The 19354-nt window shown below is 45.7% G+C and overlaps 1 protein-coding gene across 4 annotated transcripts in view; it reads right to left on the bottom strand.

Annotated features, from left to right (window-relative positions):
* Positions 1-11836: 11836 nt before the first annotated feature.
* EPRS (glutamyl-prolyl-tRNA synthetase) overlaps positions 11837-19354 on the bottom strand; it is a 250216-nt gene continuing 242698 nt past the window's right edge. For 3 of the 4 annotated variants that reach the window (XM_029593177.1, XM_029593178.1, XM_029593179.1), the window contains one exon: positions 12059-12209. In XM_029593177.1, the coding sequence (XP_029449037.1) occupies positions 12059-12209 (151 nt within the window). Of the gene's footprint in view, positions 12210-19354 lie in introns of all 4 variants that reach the window. The other variant, XM_029593176.1, reaches the window with a different exon arrangement.

The raw sequence follows: 19354 nt of genomic DNA, 5'->3' as shown, positions 1-19354 counted from the left end.
CCCATGCTAGTCTATTTCATATGACTACCATTGTGCAAATGGGGGTCTTAGCTAAGCTCAGTGAGTTTTAATTTTATTTAGTGCCAGGCAAATTTTCATCCTAATGGGCCAAATCAAGCAGCACCTCCCCACACCTGTCACAGCAATGGCAGAGGGCTGTGTTTTTGGGGAGGGGTGGGGGGGAGCTGACAATGTTCTCCTGCTCCTTTGCACTTCCAGCTTAAGTGGAACTGGCCCCTATGGCACCATCAGCCTTCATTCACCATGCTTCAGGTTGTTTGCACCAATTTCTTGCCTCCTCCCGCCCAGCTCGCATATAAAGCGAGCTATCTTTAACAGTGTTAGGAAAGGAGTAGGCAAGAGCCCACAGGCAGCAGGGAAGGAGGAGCTCAAGAGATTTTAGGGCCCCTAATCGAGGCAAGACCAAGGGCACAAAATATGATTTTTATAAAAACAGGCTAAAAAAAAGGAGCTCTCTACAGCGCTGAAACGCCAATGGAAAGCGCAGTGGGGGGGAACATGTGGAAGAAGCGGGAGAATGCAGGCAGAGTGGCACGACCACCCCACACCAGAAAGAACAGTCTAATAGCGCCCCAGGAGAAAATATAGGGCAAGCTGGGGGCAGGAGAGGCCTTATTACAGAGACAGAAAGGGCCAGAACTCCAAAATCGGAGCCTGCGCCTGTTACTTTAAAGCAGAAACAGAGAAGGAAGATTTTGTTTGCTCCACTGCTGAAGAAGAGGGCATCCCTTCACAGGTCTCCGAAAGAGGCTCCTTGCAGTCACCCGTGCAAACGGGGTAGCCCAAGTAAGAAAAGCTTTCCAGATACTCTGGGATCATGCCAAGAAGGCATGAAGGTGAGACGTGCAATAAACAGGCAGTGGATTCTGCAACTCTAGCATAATAATGGTTTATGGACTTTTCCTCCAGGAACTTCTTCAAACCTTTTTTAAACTCAGCTATAGTAACAGCCTTCACCACATCCTCTGGCAACGAATTCCAGAGTAAAAAAAATATTTTCTTTTATTAGTAACTTCGTTGTACGTCCCCTGCTCCTTGTAGTAGGTGGACTGGAAGTGCTAGAGGAACACTGATCACAGCCACAAGGACACGCGCCACAAAAAAAAATTGGAAAATAGACTAAATTGCACAGCAAAAGTATAAAGGAAAGCATAGGGGGTGTAGGACACACTCAAGGTGACCAGATGCAATTAGCAAGGGACATAAAGAGCAAGATGAAAAACTGGGAGGAGCGGAGGAAGAAAATAACAGCAAGACTGAGAATGCTGAGGTGGTAGGCATGGGTGCCAGAGAAGCTTGGGTTAGAGTAAGGAAAGAGCAGATTAAAGTGTAATTAATAAGTTACAGTAGATGTTTGCAGATGAGTGGGTCCTGATGTGCATCCTATGCTACCTAAAGAATTGTTGGACCGTACCACAGAACCATAGGAAGCGATTTTCTGCTGCAGAATAAGTGCAGGCGCCGAGCTCTTGTCACTATTGCTCTGCCAGTTTCAAAGCTGCTCTCCTCTGTGCTTGCTTGCTGGAAGGAAGGGCTGCAGCTGGCCGTGCGATAAATTACTGCATTTTGCTGCCCTGCTTACATTCAAGAATCTACTTGAATCTTCGGTAAGGACAGGGAGCTATCTCAGCAATTTAAAACAAATCTCACGGCAAACTTGACTAAGGTTAGGTCAGAGGTGCTGGGGGGGGGGGGGGGGGTGTAAGTCCCCTTAACACCCTCCCCCCTTTCTTGCTGATAAAAAGACACCTTTTAGAAATGAGATCCCAGAGTTGTCCAGCCAGGCCTCTTCACGGAAAGGTGTGTGCTGTAATTGTAGATAAAGAAATGATTATTTTAACAAGTAAACTGAGCAGGAGGATAGCTGGCAGTCACAGAAAGCTAATCCTTTTCACAGGCTGCTTACTCAGTCTGACATGGGAAACTCTGCTTTACTTTTTTTTTTTTCTCCCTGCACTCGCTTCCACTCAAGGAAAGCGGAGTGCAGCAGATGCTGATCGTTAGGTTTTCAATGGAAAGGAGGCTCTAGAACGAAGGGGGGTCATTGGATGAGGATGAAAGGTGAAGACACAGGCATAATCTTAGGAAATATTTCTTTACAGAGAGGATGGAGCAGGTAATAGAGGCAAGGACAAGTATCTGAATTAAAAAAAAAATGAGATAAATGCAGGGGCTCTCTAAGGAAGTGATGCTAAATTAATTGGACGGATGGGCAGACTGGAGGGGCCAGATGGTCTTTTTCTGCCCTCATGTTTCTATTTTTAACGTGAAAGGGGCATGAAATCTAAAGGCCGGAATCCCCAAGCACATATTAATTTTTATCCCAACAAAAGTACTGTGTTTGCCGTCATAGTCCACTTAAATGCACCAAAATAATAAGTCAATAAACATAAAAAAAGTGCTTTTTTTATTGGACTACAAAAAAAAATAATATATATATATATCACTTTTGTTTCCATACATCACAACCATTCACAGATTATTTTTTTTAAAAGCATTTCCACACATTCAGGTGTTTTGTGAGACATGAAACGTGTGGTTTCGTAGGTGTGGGAGTAAAGAACAAAAATCAGTGATCATGACGCACATTGGGCCTTGCATTAGTTCTTGAAAGCTAATGCATAACTTAATTACACCTTCCTGAGCTGTATAAGGAATTGTCTTGCTGGTTACCTCAATTCATGTTGCCTAATACAATTTGTGTTGATTGGTGGCAAGGTGGGATGTTGGTATTTTTTTTAAATCAGACAAAATATGGACACTAAAGCACAGTCTAATTTTTGCTTTGTCCAGTTTTTGCTGTAAAAGGCTCCAAGTCTTGCCTGACATGTGTCAGAAACAGTTGGGCACTAAATAGCAAAATGCCAACTATAATCCATTAGTAAAACATAAAATGTTGCATAGAAATTTGATTGGCTGAAAACTCTGGTCACTTTTTAAGATCTTTGTAGTACGGTTGTTGGGATGTTAGTATTTTATAAGTTGCATCACAGACACTGTAACAGGTGCAGGAATTTTTATCTTGCTTTTGTACTTTCAACTTTGTTAGAACAAAAGTCAGTCAAATGAGTGGATTTAAAGAATTGGTGTGGTTAATAGTGCTTTGAATTCATTTATATCTTCTCCTCCCCCTTGCTGTAGTTACACGATGTTAGGTTCCATATTAGGAGCTACCACCCAGGAAAAAGATCTAGGCGTCATAGTGGATAACACATTGAAATCGTCGTCTCAGTGTGCTGCAGCAGGCAAAAAAGCAAATAGAATGTTAGGAATTATTAGGAAGGGAATGATTAATAGAACGGAAAATGTCATAATGCCTCTGCATTGCTCCATGGTGAGACTGCACCTTGAATACTGTGTACAATTCTGGTCGCCGCATCTCAAAAAAGATATAGTTGCGATGGAGAAGGTACAGAGAAGGGCAACCAAAATGATAAAGGGGATGGAACAGCTTCCCTTTGAGGAAAGGCTGAAGAGGTTAGGGCTGTTCAGCTTGGAGAAGAGACGGCTGAGGGGGGATATGTTAGAGGTCTTTAAAATCATGAGAGGTCTAGAACAGGTAGATGTGACTCAGTTATTTACACTTTCAAATAATAGAAGGACTAGGGGGCATTCCATGAAGTTATCAGGCAGCACATTTAAGACTAATCGGAGAAAATTCTTTTTCACTCAACGCACAATAAAGCTCTGGAATTTGTTGCCAGAGGATGTGGTTAGTGCAGTTAGTGTAGCTGGGTTCAAAAAAGGTTTGGATAAGTTCTTGGAGGAGAAGTCCATCAATCAATTTTACTTAAGGAATAGCCACTGCTATTAATTGCATCAGTAGCATGGGATCTTCTTAGTGTTTGGGTAATTGCCAGGTTCCTGTGGCCTGGTTTTGGCCTCTGTTGGAAACAGGATGCTGGGCTTGATGGACCCTTGGTCTGACCCAGCATGGCAGTTTATGTTCTTATGTCCCTATGGGCTAAAAGGAGCTGCCTCTTCCCCCCTCCAGTGAAGGCCAAAAGGAGGCCCTCTCTGCTCCCTCGCCCATGTGTGGACCCTTCTACCTATCCCATCTGACAGCATAGTCCCCACTCCTGCCCCACCAGGGTTCTGTTCTAACAAGTTCCACCTCTGTCACAGCGACTTTTTTTGATTATAAATTTTTTTTTTTTTTTTTACACCAGACTACCTTTCAGTATTCTCTGCAGCGTAGTTCTCATGCCCTAGGAACAGTGGAAGCTTCATGGGTGCTGGTTCCATTTAAGAATTCATGTAGCACTCATCTACAATCATTTGTTGCTGCTGAATAATAACTAGTGGACAGTATCCTTCTCCAGTTCCTCAACGTAGAGGAATATCATGGAGGGGAACACAAAGGAGTTTTCTTTCCAGTGCGGTCTGGCACCTTACAGTAGCAACAAAAATCAGCTACATCCTTTTTTTTGTCTGTATCAATTCTATTAAGTCAGGTCAAGAGTGCTAAGGCACTGCTCTGTGCCTTTATCACTGAAGCTCAAACTAGGACTAGTATGTTTACACATGCATGCAAGTAGATAGATCTTGAGTTATTGAGGATGGAAAGACGTGCAGAATGGGAGGGAGGATCTCTCAGTTGGATATATTCAGAAAGATTGTGGGTGCTGTGTGTGCATCGTATTGGCTCACATTTGGTAGGCAAGCTTTATATATTTGAGGCATTTAATTAATGTTATGATTTATCTGCATTTATAAATGGTTTACATATGACTGACTGTATGTTTGTAACCCACTGAACTATATAGGGGAAGTAGTAGGATATAAAAGCAACTAAATACATTTTATCTTAAAAAAAACAAAAAAAACAAAGATCTTTGTGCGTAGGCAGGGATCTGTTATGTGAAAAAGCAGAAAGTGGGTTTAACTGCTAAAAAAAAAAAAAAAAAAAAAAAAAAGAGTGCCACAAGATCTGTAATACAGTGGATGTGTCTCACTAGATAAGAGCCCGGCGAGATTACAAGGGGGACCTGACCAAACAGCACCAAAGGTACAGATGCACAACTTACTTCTAGACAAGATGAACTGCAACGTAGCAAGCACTAAAGGCACATAAAAGCAAAGTACAAGTTTGTCGCACAGCATCTGCTGTACTTTGCCTGTAGTGTGTGCTTTGCATAGTATAAAGTACAACAGTTAGGGGCCAATAAAGTGCATTAGGCAAGTTGCCACCAGGGAGCCCCCTTCAAGCATAAAATCAAGCCTACCGCCGTCTTACATCACAGTCATACTAAGAATTACAGCATTCTCACAGCAGTAAAACTTGCTGCTTTTCAGATTACATTTAACATGTTACATGGAGAGAGCCGGGGTTTTTCCCCATCACAAGTATGGGTTTACTGAACTTACTCCAGCTCTAATGTCGAGTTAAGCCTGCTGAAGTCAAGCATGCAACACAACTTCCACAGGGCTTTCCAACAAGCACACGAGAGCATCTGCAGCATTCAGCACCTGTCATGCACAAATACACCTCAAGGCTGGCAGACTACAGTTCTCAAAATTACATTTGCCATGATATGCACACTCATGATCGTGCTGGTGCTCTTGCAGCCTGATCGGGAGCGTTACATCCATTTTTCGTTAGCAAGAGGGTTTCACACACAGTTATTTGCAGCACGGAAGGGAATGTTCATGCTCAGAATTCAAGGCAGGTGGGTGTCAGCTCAGGTGAATTCTCCTCTGGCTGGGCAGGTAAGTTTCAGGACCCTAGCAGATTGTGAGAAAGTTTGGGCGTTTCCAATTTCTATGGGGAGTCTCCATTTTGTGCGCAATTAGGTGATGTCAATGGGCCAGCCACCCTCTCCCACAGAATGGGGTATATTCACTTGGCTATACACTTAACCACCTTGAATTTTCAGCCTGTCAGTTCCTCTCCTTCCACTGTATTTTATCATTTGTATACACTCCCCTGTTTAGGTTTAACCATTGCAACTGTGAAGCCCATGACCTCAATGAATGGCAAACATCACAGAAACAGGGTTTTCCAAAGAGACATCTTACTAAGAATCCATGAAAAATAGGGTTATACATTGCTTGGAAGATTGCATTATACCATAGAACTGTTAATATTCACTTGAAAATACTTTTAGGCTATATTAATGCAAAGATTTGTGTTATCTCCAAGCTATTAGGGCATGAGAGCTAAAAACGCTGGATATTTTCATTATGAAGTTCCATGCACTGCATTTGTTCTACATTTCTTATTACCTGCATAACAATATCGGTGACAATTTTTAATTCCCAGCATTCAAAGGTCCAGGATGTAGCAGTTCAGCTGCTCCTAACCCTTTGATGCACCTGGTCAGGAATTAGAATCTGCCAAAATGTATCAGAACTACAGGATGATCTCTATTATATAGTAAATAATGTATTTCCAGGCGAGTTGAAAACCAATTATTTTTCAGTTTAAAAAAAAAACTGATAACAAATTGGTTGTCTATTAATTAGATGGGCTGTGGGGTAGTTTTGAAAGGAGTTACAATTATGCATTTACTAAAGTCTGTTACAGTATGTACATCACTGGTCCTCCTTAGAAAGGGGAGAATGTGTGAATACAATTGTTTATGAAATGATTTAATGAAATGCATTTTTTTGAAAATTTTTACATTGCTTTAAGCTGCTTAAGGCAATTCTTAAAGCAATCAACAGAACAAATAAAATTTGATATCTGTGACAACTTTCCTCCAACAGGATCCCAAGACACTTTTAAAGAGTGCATGTCACTGTCTCCAAGGTGGAGAGCTCACCCGTGCTTTTCTGGTGCCACTTTCAGATGCACTTGGTTGAGAATTTTCCTAAGTGCAGATGTGCAGTGGCCCCCAAACCCACTCCAGTTTTCAGATTGCCCACCATGGCTCTGCATGAGATAGGTTTGCATACACTGCCCCCCCCCCAAATGCATGCAATCACAATTCACGTTCATTGTGCATATTCTGAAATCCAATCTGGCTAGGGTAGTACTCCAAGCCTGGGATAGGGACCATTGTTATGGGGCTCAGAACCTGGAGGCTACTAAGTGCTACTACAAGGTTCAAGGCTGTTCAGTATTTTTAAAATGCTATTAAGTAAAAATACAACTTAAATGATTAAAGTTGCACAGTTAACCTTGACAAAAAATAGAATATTTTCAATTCTACAATATTCAGTTCATGCAAACATTTACCTGTCTTAATCTCTTCGTCAACAATGGGCCGTTTAGGAAAACAGCATTCCAGAAAAATAAGATAATTTAGAAAGTTGATCGCTAGACCCACAACTCCAACGATGAGCACCAGGAGCGCATTTTCTGTCTTCTGTGGACCAATGAACCTCTTGATGGCCTCCACCAAGATGCTGAACATCAGCGCCGTGGCAAACACTGAATTGCCAAAGGCTCCCACGACGTCAGCTCTGGGGAAGCCGAACGTGTTCCGCCTGTGCCACTGGACCCGGCTGAAACGGACTCCCACTAAGCCTACAACCATGGAAATGAAGTGGGACAGGACAGTAAAGGCGTCGGAAGCCAAAGAGAGCGAGTTCCCGATGTACCCTACTGCCAGCTCCACCACAAAAAGAAAGACGCTGATCACACACATTAAGATCAGCCGACTGCTTCTCCCCGTGTAGCGGCCCATCTCTGCACTTCTCTCAGGCTAATCTGATTTCGAGGACTTAGCAATGCCAGCCCCACAGCACCCTTTTATACTTTACCAATTAGTATGTATCAAGACTGGAACTTGCGGTTTATGAGGCAATAAAATAATAAAACCATTGCAAGGGTGCCATTAAAGGAAAAAAAAGCAAGAGATCTGAACGTGACATTTCAGTGTCCAAAGCAAAACCCCCTCCCGATCTTTAACATATTTTTATTCTGATTTTATTTACAAGGTGCTTAAAAATATCCGCCACAGCAGGACCCATACCAATTCATTAAAAAAAAACAAAAAACCCCAATTGCAACAGGTAAAAAAGGGTCAAGCTCATTAATAAAAAGTTTCCAATATCATTTGTTTCAAATGTAAAAGTCTCAGCTCAGAATACAATTTGAAACTACATAAATATTGCCTTTTTTCAATTCCTGAGCTATGCCAGTGGCCTAAAGAACTGGAACTATTCATTCCAGGGCATATTTTCTCCTGCTGCAAAAGGAAATATTTGGGCAGGATTGGGGGGGGGGGGGGGGGGGGGGCGGGCGGGATGTTCACTTTTGCCCTGTGGAGACTGATTTCTGAACTCCCACTAAGTCTATAACCATTTTTGAATGCCTTCAAATTCTGCAGACCAGAGACTAAAGCCACCACCTATTAAACCAGCTACACCAATGTCAACCAAAACACTTTAGAAACATGTAAGGCAGAGAGGGGAGTAGAGGTCTCGCCTGACTTTTACAATAATTCTAATAATTTTTGGATTTTTAGTCTGCCTTTCCAAATGATGCTCAAGGCTGCTTACAGCCTTATTAAAATTCAGGTACAATAAGCCCCTGCCCCAAAGAGCTTACAGTCTAACTGGGTATCTAACGTCTTGCCCAAAGTCACACGGAGTGTGAAAGTTTCATAGCTTGGGACTCTGAGGCTGGTGAGAGAGCTGCAGAGACAATCATACGATTACCATTGGGCAATACAGCAAAACAATATCACCAGGCCATTTTATTTTCTTGAACAAAGTTCTTGAAAACTTTAAAGATTTGTGATTTATACTATAGTGTATAATAATTTTATAAAACATATACATCTAACTCTCCCCATCTTAATGTTGGTTAAATAAAATCTGTACCCATTTACATGACTGAAACATGAACCAAAGGGGCCGATGCAAACAGCTGGGTGTTAAAACTATGCACTGAAATTCAATGCGTAATCTCCAACCACTGATTTATTCCACGTCAATCAATTGTTGGAGATTGCGGATTATAAGACATGCTGAAGTAAAGAAATAAATAGTGCACAAACTGTTTTATTTTTCACTCCTGACGACATAAGCCAGAGGTATGCTAACACAACAGGAGTTCAAAAAGTGCGCAGACACCACAAAAAGTGCACAAACAAAAAAGGCTCAGCACACAGCAAAACCATTTATGTGCATAACTCATTTTGTGTGTGGAAAACATGGTGTGCGCACACAAATCACATTATGCACGTATAACGTACGATATACTGTATGGGGCGGATTTTCAGCGCCCTGCTCGCCTAAATCCGCCCAAAACCGGGCGGATTTAGGCGAGCAGGGCCCTGCGCGCCGGTAAGCCTATTTTACATAGGCCTACCGGCGCGCGCAGACCCCGGGACTCGCGTACGTCCCGGGGTTTTCGGAGGGGGGCGTGTCGGGGGGGCGGGCCCGGTCGACGCGGCGTTTCGGGGGCGTGTCGGCCGCGTTTTGGGGGCGGGTACGGGGCGTGGCTACGGCCCGGGGGCGTGGCCGCGCCCTCCGTACCCGCCCCCAGGTCGCGGCCCGGCGCGCAGCAGGCCCGCTGGCGCGCGGGGATTTACGTCTCCCTCCGGGAGGCGTAAATCCCCCGACAACGGTAAGGGGGGGGTGTAGACAGGGCCGGGTGGGTGGGTTAGGTAGGGGAAGGGAGGGTAAGGTGAGGGGAGGGCAAAGGAAAGTTCCCTCCGAGGCCGCTCCGATTTCGGAGCGGCCTTGGAGGGAACGGGGGGAGGCAGCGCGGCTCGGCGCGCGCAGGCTATACAAAATCGATAGCCTTGCGCGCGCCGATCCAGGATTTTAGTGGATACGCGCGGCTCCGCGCGTATCTACTAAAATCCAGCGTACTTTTGCTTGAGTCTGATGCGCAAGCAAAAGTAGGCTGTTCGCGCGCCTCTTAAAATCTACCCCTATGCGCACAAAAAAGGTTTTCAGAGCAGAAGGGTTTTTTGTGCACATAAATCACATTTTATGCATGGAAAACATGACTTTTACGCACAACGTTGGTTTTTGGTGCATAAAATACAGAGTACAGGTCCCGGCATCAGAACTCCAGCTTCCTCCTGCAGACTACCATCAGCCCTGGAAACTTTACTCCACCTCAGACCAGGAGTTAAGTTTTAAGCACCAAGACAATGAGTTGAGTACTGCTGAGGGGGGATAGTGAATGCTGTCAGAAATGGCATTTCCACAAGAGGACACTAACAAAGTCACATTGTTGTACGCACATTTTTTGTCTGTAAAATGTCTTGCTGCATCAACAGAAAAAAGTTTGCGCACAAAAAAACAGGTGCGTGCAAACTGAGGGTTAAATTGTGAGCTGTGCCGGGTGCCTGGAAGTCCCGGGAGATAGTGCACAACAGAGTAGTACCAGGGTTTTAATACTTCCTTTCAATCACTGCTCCAGCAGCTGTGTCCATAGGATGAAGGATATATTCACAATCAGAAGCTCATTATTTAAAAACAGTCTGTAGTCAAGAGGAAAATGGATATTGACCCTAGGACTTCTGGGAACATTCTGCTGGCCACCTGTTCCAACCCTAGATATCAAGTAGGTGGATGATGATTCTTATATGTCTGCAGGTGGGACAGAGAAAAAGAATAAGGCTTGTCCTTGCCCCAAATATGGATGACTTGGTTGATTTCCTGAGAAACGTGGGGTTGCTTTGCCCCTCAACATTCCTTTTTGCAGTGCAATATCTGTTTCATAAACCCATCAAATTTGCATTCAAGGCAACTAATCTTCAGGTGTCCTATTATCTTTGCATGCAGGAGGCTATAGAAAAGGGAGATGTTAATGAATGAGGCTCTACTATAGACATGATCAAAGGATCTGCAGTGCTTCCACTTAATATAATCTGTAAGCTGTTAGCCACAATTTACTAAAGGTGGTCAAAAGCATGCTATGTTGATTTTGATTCCTTATATAAACCAAAAACCTTCCTCTGCTCCACAGATTTAACCAGTAAATACCTGAATTGTTGGTTAGGTCACTAATCTCTTTACTGCATTTTAAGAATGAAAAGAACAGCAATACCATCTCCTTGTCTCCGAAAGATGAATTCAGCTTTAAGGACAAGAGAAAAGATTAGAGGGTGTCCCTGCACTGTGGCAGCCCTTGCAAATAAATACAGGTAAGCATTCAGTCAGGGGGATGACAACTTGGATGGACACTAAGGCTGCTTTTTCTGACAACATGGACCAAACTATAATGCACATAACACTAAAAAAGTTAAAGGCTTGTGGTTTGCTCTAGAACAGGGGTGGCCAGCGCCAACCCTCAACAGTCACAAAACAGGTCTGATTTTCAGGCTGTCCACAACAAATATACATGAGATGTCTTTGCATGCAATGGAGGCAGGGCATGCAAAAGTATTCATGCATATTCATACACAGGTGGCTTGTATCTCATGTCAGTTCACTTGCAGGCAAAAATAAAGGGCAAACATACACGTTGCAGGCAAGATTTTTGTATTAGACTAACAATACATTTCTGACTAGCTCTGAAGGACTCCCTTCATCAGGACAGTTTGCATTTCTGGAACGGCTCAAAAAGTAAACCCATGCCTCTGCCCCTCTTCCCCTGTTTTCACATTTCGAAGCCTGGGTTGTTAGAGAGAGATCTACGATGGTCTTACATGAGAGGGGTGAAGTGGGGAAGCAGAGCGCAGCTGTAGGGCCTGGGCTGCCCGGATGCTCATTTTACATTAATACTCTGAATTGTGGAAAAAAAATCTTGCATATTCACCAGTAAAGGTTTAGATCTTTCTTATACCATAAATATTTTAAGTGCTTCCTCAATAAAACACAGTCTAACTTTATACTAGAGAAAAAGATAAGCATCACCCAAATAACAAAAGAAAAAAATAAAAGCAAAAAAACCCATGAAACCCTCTGAGCTCACAAGACATATTTTATTGTTAGAGTTGTTTACAGCAAAGTCTCTGTTGCGCTGCTACCATAGGTCTGTAACCATAAGGAGACCAGAATTTACTGGTTCTTTAAGGCCTTTTATGTCATAAGTGCCATTTAAAAATGTCACAAAATTGATAACATTAGTCTTATTAAAAAATATAGTTTAAGAATGGATAGAGAGAAAAGAAGATTTGCTTTATCACTAGTAGCTACGCCCAAAGAGTGTGTAGAACTTGGCTGGATTCTTGCCACAGACGCAGAGCGCTCCGGACGGCAGCTCACGGAGGGGTTTGAAGGGGATGCAGAGGCCCTTGGCTCCCATGGATGGGGCACCAGGCTCCAAGTCTTGGTCCCTGAAACAAAAACAGTATTGCTCATTAGCAGGTTAAAAGCCCCAGACAGAGTCGCATGATTAAAAAAAAAAAAAAAAAAAAAAAGACAAAAAAACCCAACATTCTATGGATTCAGCAAGTCAATGTGCAAATGTTTTCTATTATTGGCAATGGAAGCTACGCCAGCTATGCCCAGTTTTATACAATTGGACACTCTGCTGCCACGTGTGCCCATTCTACTGGTACCTGGACAAAGCCAGCTTAAACAGAAGTTTTGAAGAGGGCTGATGGGGAAAGAAGCTGTAAAAGCAAAAGTCATATTAACAAAAATATACCAATATGCCGCACTAGTATAATGCCAAACTTTTCAAATAGTGGCAAGCCCACAATTTATGTTGCAGAATAATTTTGTCTACAAATCAAAGAAATAGGCTATACTGCAAGAGACTAAAAAACTGCAGCTATGATTAATCTAAGGAAAATCTCACTCCTCCTCACTTGTCCTCGAATCCTTTAAAAATAAATCTGCCCTCATCCAATATCGTTAGAATGGCCCATTAGTAGTGCTACTGGCTACGTAGGCACCGATCCAGGCTTATGTTCCTAAGACAGCTTCTGCCAGCCAGGAAACCATGTTAAAGCAGCACTGACCTCCCTGTAGAAGCAAAAAGCAAGTGTGCATTGTTCTTGGAGGCCCTCTGGTGGCAGGTAGTGTGAACTGCATTTAGGGTCAAGATCATCATTCCCATCATCCATATGGAATGCAAGTTTTTCTGCCATAAGGTGACATAGGAGAAAAGTGCAAACAACCTGATCAGCAAGTCATGTGCAAAAGGCCTGAACAGCTTCTCCAAAGGCTTTGAATTCTGGTAGCTATTGGTTGGTCCTTTTAGCCCAGTAGTATGTTTAAACTATATTACTGTATATTACTGTATATCAAATGCTTGTGTGTAAGAGTCCATGGAATCCATGTAACTAGACTAAGAGAAAGGAAAATTGGTTCTTACCTGCTAATTTTCATTCCTGAAGTACCATGGATCAGTCCAGACAAGTGGGTTTATGCATCCCTACCAGCAGATGGAGGCAGGGAAAAAAAACAAAAAAAAAAACTTTGATGCCCTGTACATAACAGAGTGTGTCACCTGCAGTCCCTCCATATTGACCTGTACCCAAGCCAAGATGTCTACTTTAACAAACCTCAATAAACTTTGAGCGAACAGAGACTTAAGTTGGAGCCCCATGCAAACTAGGTCCCCTTGATTTAGCAGAAAAACCTATACCAAACTACCTACACTAATTAATAATCTATGTATATCATTTGCCAATTCCACCAGCTCAGCCATATCCAGAAGCGAGGAAGTCTTTCGACAGATGGGGATGGGTCATCTGGGCTGATCTGTGGTTCTTCAGGAACGAAAATTAGCAGATAAGAACCAATTTTCCTTTCCTGTTCGTTTCCTGGATCAGTCCAGACAAGTGGGATGTACCCTGAAAGACCCGTGTACCAAACACGCTCCCCAAACAAACATCGCCTCCTCTGGGGCTCGCACATCCAAGCCGTAATGTTTGGTAAAAGCGTGAAGAGAAGACCACGTCACCATATGACAGATCTCCTGCGGAAAGAGCAGCTGACACTCCACCCACGAGGTTGCCTGCGTCCTAATGAAATGTGCTCTCAACCCCTCTGGCACCGTCCGGCCCTTACAGATGTAAGCCGATGCTATCATCTCTTAACTAGTGAAGAATAGTGTCCTTGAAAGCCTTATTTCCTTTCGGGCCGATACAGTAAGGAGCGGTAGGAAGAGCTGAGTTAGTGCCGGGCGCACCGGCGTTTGCCGCACGCATAGTCCTGCTCACCTACCGCTCAATACTGTATTTAAATAGCTTGCAAACGCAAGCCGCGTCCAAGAAGCGTCTGACGCGTTAGGCCCGCGCAACCCATTTTACTGTATAGGCGCTTAATACAGCGCCTATACAGTATCGTGGGTGCGCTGGTACCTGTCATTTCAAATGTCATTTGAAATGACAGGCACCAGGAAGTAGATCCCAACTTTAACCCATGAAAACTTACTTTTTGTTGCTTTCAGCCCCTTCCCTTCTCTGCCGTCCTCCGGAGGGGGCAGCCGGCGGCGAAAGCAGCTTGCAGTGGTCCCCCCCGCTCAGCCCTCATCTGAAGATTGTGAAGTCAGGTAAGAGCCCAAGCTCAAGCTTACAGCCCAGGACCTTCCTCCGGATGAAGCTTAGCAGGCTAACTGTATCGAGGCTGCGGTGGCGTACACGGCTGATGCCTTATATGATCTATTGTGGACTTCCTCTAGTACTATGTTAGCTGCTGTGTCGGCCAGGCGGTTGCTTTGGCTTAGGCGCTGGGCGGCAGATACTTCCTCTAAGTCCTGTCTGGTTCCTTTCCTTTCAGGGGGAAGTTGTTGTTTGGAGAAGAATTGGATCAGCTCATCAAGGACTTGGGGGATAACAAGGTTTATAAGTTGCCCGAGGATAAGTACCGACAGTCGCGCTCCTTCTCTAGTTCCAGGGGCCGGTTTCGGGGCCAACGCCGGTACTGTGTGGGAAGGGGGGGGGTCCCTTCCCACAGAGACAACAGACATCGCGGTCGCAATCTTGGACACCTTCCTTTCGTGGCAGGCGGCAGGAGACCAGGCTCCTCGCAGACCTTTACTCCAAACAAAGTTTCTCAATGAACGCGCGTGGGCCCATTCCTCCCTTCCTCGCATTGGGGGTCGGTTGTCCCTATTTCGGGATGAGTGGGCCAAGATAACATCGGACCAGTGGGTTCTAGACGTTGTAGCTCACGGTTATGCATTGGATTTTGCTTGTCCCCTCCGGGATCTGTTTCTGGTTTCCCCATGCGGTCCTCGGGAAAAGCAGCTAGTCATAGCACAAATGTTGGACCGGCTGCGGGCCGTAATCCCGGTTCCTTCTGCGGAACGAACGGGCCTGTACTCCATTTACTTGGTGGTTCCAAGGAAGGAAGGCACTTTCAGACCGATCCTGGATTTGAAGCAGGTAAACAAGGCGTTGCGCGTTCCACGTTTCCGTATGGAGACTCTGCGATCTGTTATTGCGGCTATCCACAAGGGAGAATATTTGGCTTCTTTGGACCTCACAGAGGCGTAACCTCCATATTGGAATCCAGTGCAGCACCAGAGGTTCCTGAGGTTCGCAGTGCTGGGAGACCATTCCCAGTTTTGCGCCCTTCCGTTCGGATTAACAACTGCCCCCAGAGTGTTCACCAAGGTTCTGGTAGTGGTGGCAGCCTTTCTCCGCCGTCAAGGGATATTGGTCCATCCTACCTCGACGATTGGCTCATCCGAACAAAGTCGGAGGCCTTGTGCAAGCAGACGGTTCGGTTAGTGGTGGATCAACTTCAGAAGCTTGGTTGGATAGTCAACTTCAAAGAGCCATCTGGAGCCAACTCAGCAATTGGAGTTCCTGGGAGCCCGGTTCGATACCTCGGTGGGCAAGGTATACCTGCCGCATCAGCGGATGGTCAATCTGATGACTCAAGTGCGCAACCTATTAGACCTGCCCCTGCCTACAGCCTGGGATTATTTGCAAGTCATTGGACATATGGCTTCTACTCTGGAAATGGTACCTTGGGCTTTTGCGCATATGCGGCCTTTACAAGGAGCACTTCTTTCTCGCTGGGATCCCATGTCCGGGGCCTCCGACATTTCGCTACCATTGATAGAACTGGCCCGGTCCAGTCTCGATTGGTGGTTGAGCCCGGACCATCTTTTGCAGGGGGTGGACCTGGAGCCCCCACCTTGGATAGTCGTGACGACGGATGCCAGTCTATCCGGGTGGGGTGCTGTATGTCAGTCCCGAGCAGTGCAAGGCAGATGGTCCTCTCATCAAGCGAAGTGGTCCATCAATCGACTGGAGAGCAGGGCGGTTCGTCTAGCCCTACGTCAATTGCTTCTGCTGGTGTGTCATCGAGCGGTGCGAATTCTGTCAGACAACGCGACCACGGTGGCTTATATAAACAGGCAAGGGGGCACAAAAAGTCGCCCAGTAGCGGCCGAAGCGTTGTTATTGATAGCATGGGCAGAACGTCATTTATCCCGTCTTGCGGCCACTCATATTGCAGGCGTGGACAACGTTCAAGCGGATTTTCTCAGTCGCCAGCATTTAGACCCAGGAGAGTGGGAGCTGTCGGCAGAAGCGATGAGTCTCATCATTTGGCGATAGAGGGTTCCGCACGTGGACCTGATGGCCACTCGGCTAAACGCCAAAGCGGAGCACTTCTTCAGCCGACGGAGAGAGCACGGCTCAGAGGGCGTAGATGCACTAGCGCTTCCGTGGCCTCCTCACATACTGCTTTATGTGTTTCCCCTGTGGCCCCTAGTGGGAAGAATATTAAGGCGCATAGAGCATCAGGGTCTGGTGATTCTCGTGGCTCCGGAGTGGCCAAGGTGCCCGTGGTTCGCGGATCTAGTCAACCTGGCGGTGGACGGGCCCCTGCGTCTTGGTCATCTCCTGAATCTTCTTCGGCAGGGCCCAGTATTTTTCGATCTGGTGGATCGCTTGTCTGGCGGCTTGGCTTATGAGCGGAGACAGCTGAGAAAGAAGGGTTATCCAGAAGCGGTGATTTCTACCCTCTTTAGGGCACGTAGGTCCTCAACTACCTTGACTTATGCTAGGGTATGGAAGGTCTTTGATGCTTGGTGTGGTGAGCTACAGCTTCCTCCCCGGAGGGCTTCGGTAGGTCATATCCTTACGTTCCTGCAGGATGGTTTGAAGAAGGGGTTGGCCTATAGTTCTCTTCAGGTTCAGGTGGCGGCTCTGGGCTGCCTGAGGGGCAAGATTGAAGGTTATTCTCTTGCATGTCACCCGGATGTGGCTCGTTTTTTGCGTGGGGTTAAGAATTTACGTCCCCCTGTACGGGCTCCGTGTCCATCCTGGAGTTTGAACCTGATTCTCAGAGGTCTTTGTGCTGCCCCATTTGAGCCTATTAAGTCGGCCACCTTGAAGGATTTAACTCTCAAGACGGTATTTCTGGTGGCCATTTCGTCCGCGCATCGCATTTCGGAACTCCAAGCGCTCTCGTGCAGGGAACCGTTTTTGCTTATCTCAGAATCCGGGGTTTCCTTGCACAAGGTACCTTCATTTTTGCCCAAGGTGGTATCGACCTTTCATGTCAATCAGACGGTAGAATTGCCTTCTTTTATAGAGGAGGAGCTTCGCTCTCTTCAAGGTAGATATTTGAAACGTTTGGATGTCCGTTGGGTACTTCTGAGGTACTTGGAGGTTACTAATGATTTTCGAAGGTCGGATCACTTGTTTGTTTTGTGGTATGGACCCAAGAAGGGTCTGCAGGCCTCAAAGACGACTGTCGCCCGCTGGTTAAAGAGCGCGATTGCGTCCACGTACATTGGCTGCGGAAAGGCTGTTCCGAAAGGGCTTAAGGCTCACTCTCTGCGTTCTCAGGCGGCATCTTGGGCTGAAAGCCAGCTTGAGTCTTGCCAGGAGATTTGCAGAGCGGCCACTTGGAAATCCTTGCACACGTTTGCTAAGCATTATCGCTTGGATGTTCGTGGTCCATCGACAGAGTCCTTTGGGAGCAGCATGCTTCGAGCGGGACTCTCGGGGTCCCACCCCATTTAAGGCGGCTTGGGTACATCCCAGCAGTCTGGACTGATCCTGGTACGTACAGGGAAAGGAAAATTAGTTTCTTACCTGATAATTTTCGTTCCTGTAGTACCAAGGATCAGTCCAGACGCCCGCTCAAGTCAGTTTCAGAGAGTCCGCTCATCATTATATCTGTGCGTTCTTTTGCAGTAATCTACACCTACAGGTTATATTTATAAGTGTGCTGCAGATTATACGGTAAGTTGTTCTGAGGTTTATTTCTGGTTTAATATATAGGGCAACAGGTTTGTTTTCTGTCGTTAGGAAATGTTACTTCTTGATCTGGTCAGTTGTTTTTTTTTTGGCAGAAGTGATTATTTTGTTCCTTCTGCTTTGATATTGAATATACTGAGGGATCGCAGGTGGCACACCGGTATATCTAGGGAGTGCTTTTCAGCTTTTCTCTGACTCCATCTGCTGGAGGGGAGGCATAACCCAGCAGTCTGGACTGATCCTTGGTACTACAGGAACGAAAATTATCAGGTAAGAAACTAATTTTCCTGTGGACGCCATGGACCCGGTACCTGTAGGTAATCCCAGACTCTGGGCACCGACAAGTCCAGTAACCGAAGAACCTTACTCTGCAACTTGAGGACTTTCTCCATAGTCAGAAACACCATCCCCAGCCAGGAACAGATGTGAGCTCCCAGATATTCCAGGGACTGGGTCAGCTCCAGATGACTCTTAGCTAGGTTCGTTACCCAGCCCAGTGATTACAAACACTGCAGTACCCGCTGGACCGAGCGAACGACTTTGCCCGTATTAGCCAATCGTTCATGTATGGGTGCACCAGGATACCTTCCTTCCTGAGAGCCACCGTCACTACAATCAACACTTTTGGGAAAGTGCACAGCGCCGTTGCCAACCCAAAGGGAAGCACTCGAAACTGGAAATGTTCTCCTAATACCATGAACCTCAGAAACTTCTGATGGTCGGTCCAAATGGGGATATGCAGATAGGCTTCTGACAAGTCCAATGATGCCAGAAACTTCCCTTTGTGAACCACCGCTATCACCATGCGAAATGGCTCCATCCGAAAGCACGGCACTCATAGGGCAGCATTGATCTTCTGCAGATCAAGAATGGGCCGAAAAATGCCTTCCTTTTTGGGCACCTCGAAGTACACAGAGTAACGACCCAGTCCCCTCTCCAGGGGAGGCACTGGAACAATGGCTCGCAGAAGCTGCAGACGTTGCAACATTTCCTGCACCGTCTCCTGCTTGCTCCAGGAGACACTGCGGGAAATTACAAAGACGTCCCTGAATGGCCAAGAAAATTCAAAAGTGTAGCCTTCTCTCACTACTTGCAGGACCCACTGGTCGGACATGAGCTTGGTCCACTCCTCATAAGAGAAGGCCAGCCTCCCTCCAATAGCCTCTGTAGAGGAGTGTACCTGCATGCCTTCATTGCCCTATCTTGTTTCGCCCCCACCTTGGGACCCACTGTCCCTCAGGGGCCTGCGCTAGGCTCGAAAGGACTGCTGTCAGCCAGAACTTTGCTTTGGGGCAGCTGGCACC

Source organism: Rhinatrema bivittatum, chromosome 3, assembly GCF_901001135.1.
Source record: "Rhinatrema bivittatum chromosome 3, aRhiBiv1.1, whole genome shotgun sequence".
NCBI classification, from domain to species: Eukaryota; Metazoa; Chordata; class Amphibia; order Gymnophiona; family Rhinatrematidae; genus Rhinatrema; species Rhinatrema bivittatum.
This window is presented reverse-complemented; position numbering and strand designations above follow the sequence as displayed.